Source organism: Olea europaea, chromosome 8 (genome assembly GCF_002742605.1).
Source record: "Olea europaea var. sylvestris chromosome 8, O_europaea_v1, whole genome shotgun sequence".
NCBI classification, from domain to species: domain Eukaryota; kingdom Viridiplantae; phylum Streptophyta; class Magnoliopsida; order Lamiales; family Oleaceae; genus Olea; species Olea europaea.
In genome coordinates, this window is record NC_036244.1 from 10,709,557 (window position 1) to 10,713,583 (window position 4,027).

General features: G+C 33.3%; 1 protein-coding gene across 1 annotated transcript; it reads left to right on the forward strand.

The window, feature by feature from the left end:
• The first annotated feature begins 330 nt into the window (after nucleotides 1–330).
• On the forward strand, nucleotides 331–1,308 carry LOC111398780. Its single transcript, XM_023025870.1, has one exon. It carries the CDS (start codon nucleotides 401–403, stop codon nucleotides 1,082–1,084), a length of 684 nt encoding a protein of 227 aa, XP_022881638.1. The 5' UTR covers nucleotides 331–400; the 3' UTR covers nucleotides 1,085–1,308.
• Nucleotides 1,309–4,027: the final 2,719 nt, after the last annotated feature.

Sequence of the window (4,027 nt, forward strand, 5' to 3'; positions counted from 1 at the left end):
TTATGCAATAAAAAAATAAAATTTTAAATGGATTTGAAATTGGACGATGATCATATTTTTTGGACTCGCTCTACCCCCAATATGAGGCAACAACCCTCATCCTGTCCCCAGTCCTTTATACTCGATTGGGCAGGGAATCTCCAACCCATTCAAAACTAAACTCTCAGGTGTTGAATTTAATGAGGTTTTTTTTTTTTATTAGCCTAATTTTGTACCAAAAATTACTAATTCCGAATCTCGTGTTCACGCGGTCCGACCATAGACTCAATACCCCTTAACCATGGTTAACAATTTTCCTTTACTAAATTCCATCGCCACCTTAACTGTACACACATATCTGTGTGTAAAAGTGTATATATAAGGAGAGAACGAGCAAATGCATTGGCTGTACATGTAATTGATGATGGCTTGCTATATAGACGAAGAAGAAGTGTGGAAATGTCCAAAACACCCCTCTAAGCGGCGGCGTAATGGAATTTGCCCTACCTGCCTCCGCGACCGCCTTGTTAACCTCTGCCCCGACTGCGCTAAAGTGCGCCCCTGTGCGTGCGTTTCGACGACTTCCTCTTCTTCATCTTCTTCGTCTTCGTCTTTTTCCTTCCTCAACGGCCGTGGTGGCGGCGGCGGCGGCGGCGGCGGCTCCGTCGGTGGCCGGGTCTCCAACCTCATCGACGGCGAACCATCTTTACGCCGGTCGAGATCCCTCGCAGTCCCCTTCCTCCGATCGAAGAACTCGCCGGGCAGTGATAGTATAAAGACGCCGTCGTTTTGGTCCGTCTTGAAGAGAAGTAAGACCAAGAGAAGTGAGCCCACAAAAGAGAATGAAGCAGTTAACCACAATAATCACAATGATGAGAACATGGAAAGTAACAATAAAATTGATGATTTTGCAAGGATGATGATGAGATCGAGGTCGGTTAGCGCCGGTACGAAGATGACTTCAGCTTTTGGTCGTGATGACGTCAGGTCGGCGGCATCGGTGAAGAGAAAATCATGGTACTTTCCGAGTCCGATGCAGGTTTTCCGGAGTATTAAAACTCCCAAAGTTATCAATAATGCTCGTTCACCCTTGCCCAGAGGTTGATTTTTATTTTTCTTTTTATTTTTTTCCCCTAAATCTACAGTAAATTGGTATGGACTAATGTTTTGACTTTCATCGAATATAACGTTAAGCAAAATTTTAATATGTACTGAAGTAGAAGACTACAAATCGAGCATCCATTTGATAGGTAAGAGATAATGTGTAGGTTTTGAGATTCACTTTTATTTACTAATTAATTAAATAAAATTTAGTTCGTTTCTCATATTCATTTTTATGTTATGGAATGATAATTATTCCGTCATCGGATTCGTGGAATATGAATTTTCTACATAGTCATTTTTGCCTACTTTTACGAATATGAAAATATGTTCTAATTGGTTTTTTTTTTCAAATAGTTTTCTCTAACGAAAGGTTCATATTTGACATTAGTATGTACTTGAAAAGTTTTGAATTTTATAAAGGACCTGTTTGGGAGCGATTTTTTCACTCAAAAAATTGATTTTTTGATCGTTATTTCACTATTTCAGCCGTCATATTTGACTTCTTTTCTCACAAGTGGATCCCACTTTTCTTCTAACGATCAAAAAATCAATTCTCAAAATCACTTTCAAACAGGCTCAAAATATATTTGGTTAAAGTTAGTTGTTTATAATAAATTTTAATTCACTTTTGTAGCGAATTCAACTTAAATTTTAATTCATTTTTTGTGGCAAAATCAAATAGGGGCTAGATTTTGTTTTAATATTTAAAAGTAATTAATATCATCGAGTTTGTCAAAACAGAAGTAATCAGTTTAATTTTAAAAAGTACACCAATAAATTAAGTTTTATTTTTAAGAAGTCTAAAGCATGACAAAAAGGAAAGACTAAATAATTACGAGAATTTTTTATTTTTATTTATTATTATTATTATTATTATTTTTGGTTCATTCGTAAGAAAGGAAAATAGAATCCCCTTTTTTCAATTTGAGCTCTAATAATATGTAACCGCTGTGACGTATTTGTCAATGTATCATTTAAATAAATTTGGAGATAGTTAAGTAAGTTTTATTTTATATTTTGTACTTTCATTTTAGTTTATTAGGAAGACACAAAATAATTAGATTCTTTACTGTGTCACTCTGACTAGATTTTTAATACCTATAGTTACCATGTTATTTTTTGTTACTCCAAATCTTTTAATATGTTTTATGAGGGCACACCCCTTTTAAAAATTAGAACTGCTTTAATTTTACAATTAATCTGCATGTACAGGTTTTTTTTAACAGAATTGATACAGAAAGACAGTTGTCTTCTTGTAATTTGTTGTCGCCAAAAACTACATTGTTCTTTATTTTATTTGTATTCTAATAGTAGTGATTCATTGAAGCATTATTTCAAAAAACGGGATAATATGAGAAAATCAGTTGTTTTATGTATGGCAAGGATATGTTTTGAAATCTAATAATATAAAAAACTTTGATGGACTAGACATTCATACTTTGTGTGGAATATCGTTAAAATGGTCCTACATTGACAGATGATGTGATTACTTTGATTGGGATTAAAGAATTGAAAATCTAATCCCTTGTTTGGGCTCTATTTTTGCATAAATTCTTTTTTTTTCTTCAACAAAAAATAATAATAATAAATCATTTTCGATGACATATTCTTTCATAAAATAATTTTACGCATAAATTGAATTTTTTTCTCATTTTAATCACGTATTTTTTAAAAAATTACTATTTGAAAACACGTCACCCCAAAATTAAGGGTCAAACAGGGGCTTGGTGGTTCTGAACTAAGAGACAATAATTACACGGCGAGTCAGTTTTGTAAGAGTCAAGATCCTCGATTATTAGCTGCTTTTTCATTTTTTTTTAGAGATGATTGGGTAAGTCAGTTTAGGATAAAGAAGAGCCCAGATCTCCTCTGCCCAAGACATTTTTTAATTACTCATAACAACACAAATCCTACACTTTTTTCACATCTAAACACATTACGTCTTGACATTTTTTTCATTTATTAATAAGATAAGATATACTAAGGTTTCAAAAATATTAGGGTGACAACTAATTTGGAAGAGGAGATGTAATCTCAATAAAGACAACAATTCTTTAGAGAGAGACGACAGACTATATAAATCCAAGGTGTTGGGGTCGTTTGAGTGTCTGTAGTAAAAAGTATATTGGATAGAATCCTTGCGTCTTATTAAAATTTATAGTGCCTTAAATAGCTTTTGGGTTTCTGCACATGCATCGACTTGACTCTTAATAACAAAATCCAACACAAATGAATCCGATTTCATGAATTTGGTATTGGATCTTGTCTACTACTATGCCATTCTTGGTATATTAAACTCGAAGAGTTAAGATTTCGGAAAACTCTACAAGTACAGATTTTTCTAACAGAATTTGTACAGGCTATAAAGAGAAAGCTGTCTTCCTGTGGTTTGTTGTTACCAAAAACTATTTTTGACAACAGTCAATTACAAGAAAACAGTTGTCTTTCTTTACAAAATATGTATTTATAACATTATTCTAAGATTTCATGTTTCTTTATTAAACTCTTATCGAGTTGTTAGAACTATGCTTCAATTATAAAGTTGTAAATTGTAAACTTGGTGAAATTCAATGTGTCCATCCAGAGGTAGAGGGATGATACTCGATTTAGTAAGGATTTTTATAATGAATAATGGAATTAAAAACAGGTTTCATTAAGCTACCTTATAAGATTTGATGATAATGGTACTTATAGTTGCAACTGTGCTACACATCCAAAGTGAAAAACATGCTCAAAAACAGGGGTGATGTATGTCGTCCCGCAATTATACAGTTTGAAAAATTAAAAACAAAAAGCACTCAATCATTTGCTGCCACCTCGATTTGTTGCCTCTTTCCTCTTTTTAACCCTGACTAACTGGCTTTATACTTATAGTTGGCATGTTGTGATTTAATATTGCATAGATGATTGTCGTTGAGTTGTATATCATCTATGTTATTCCTTG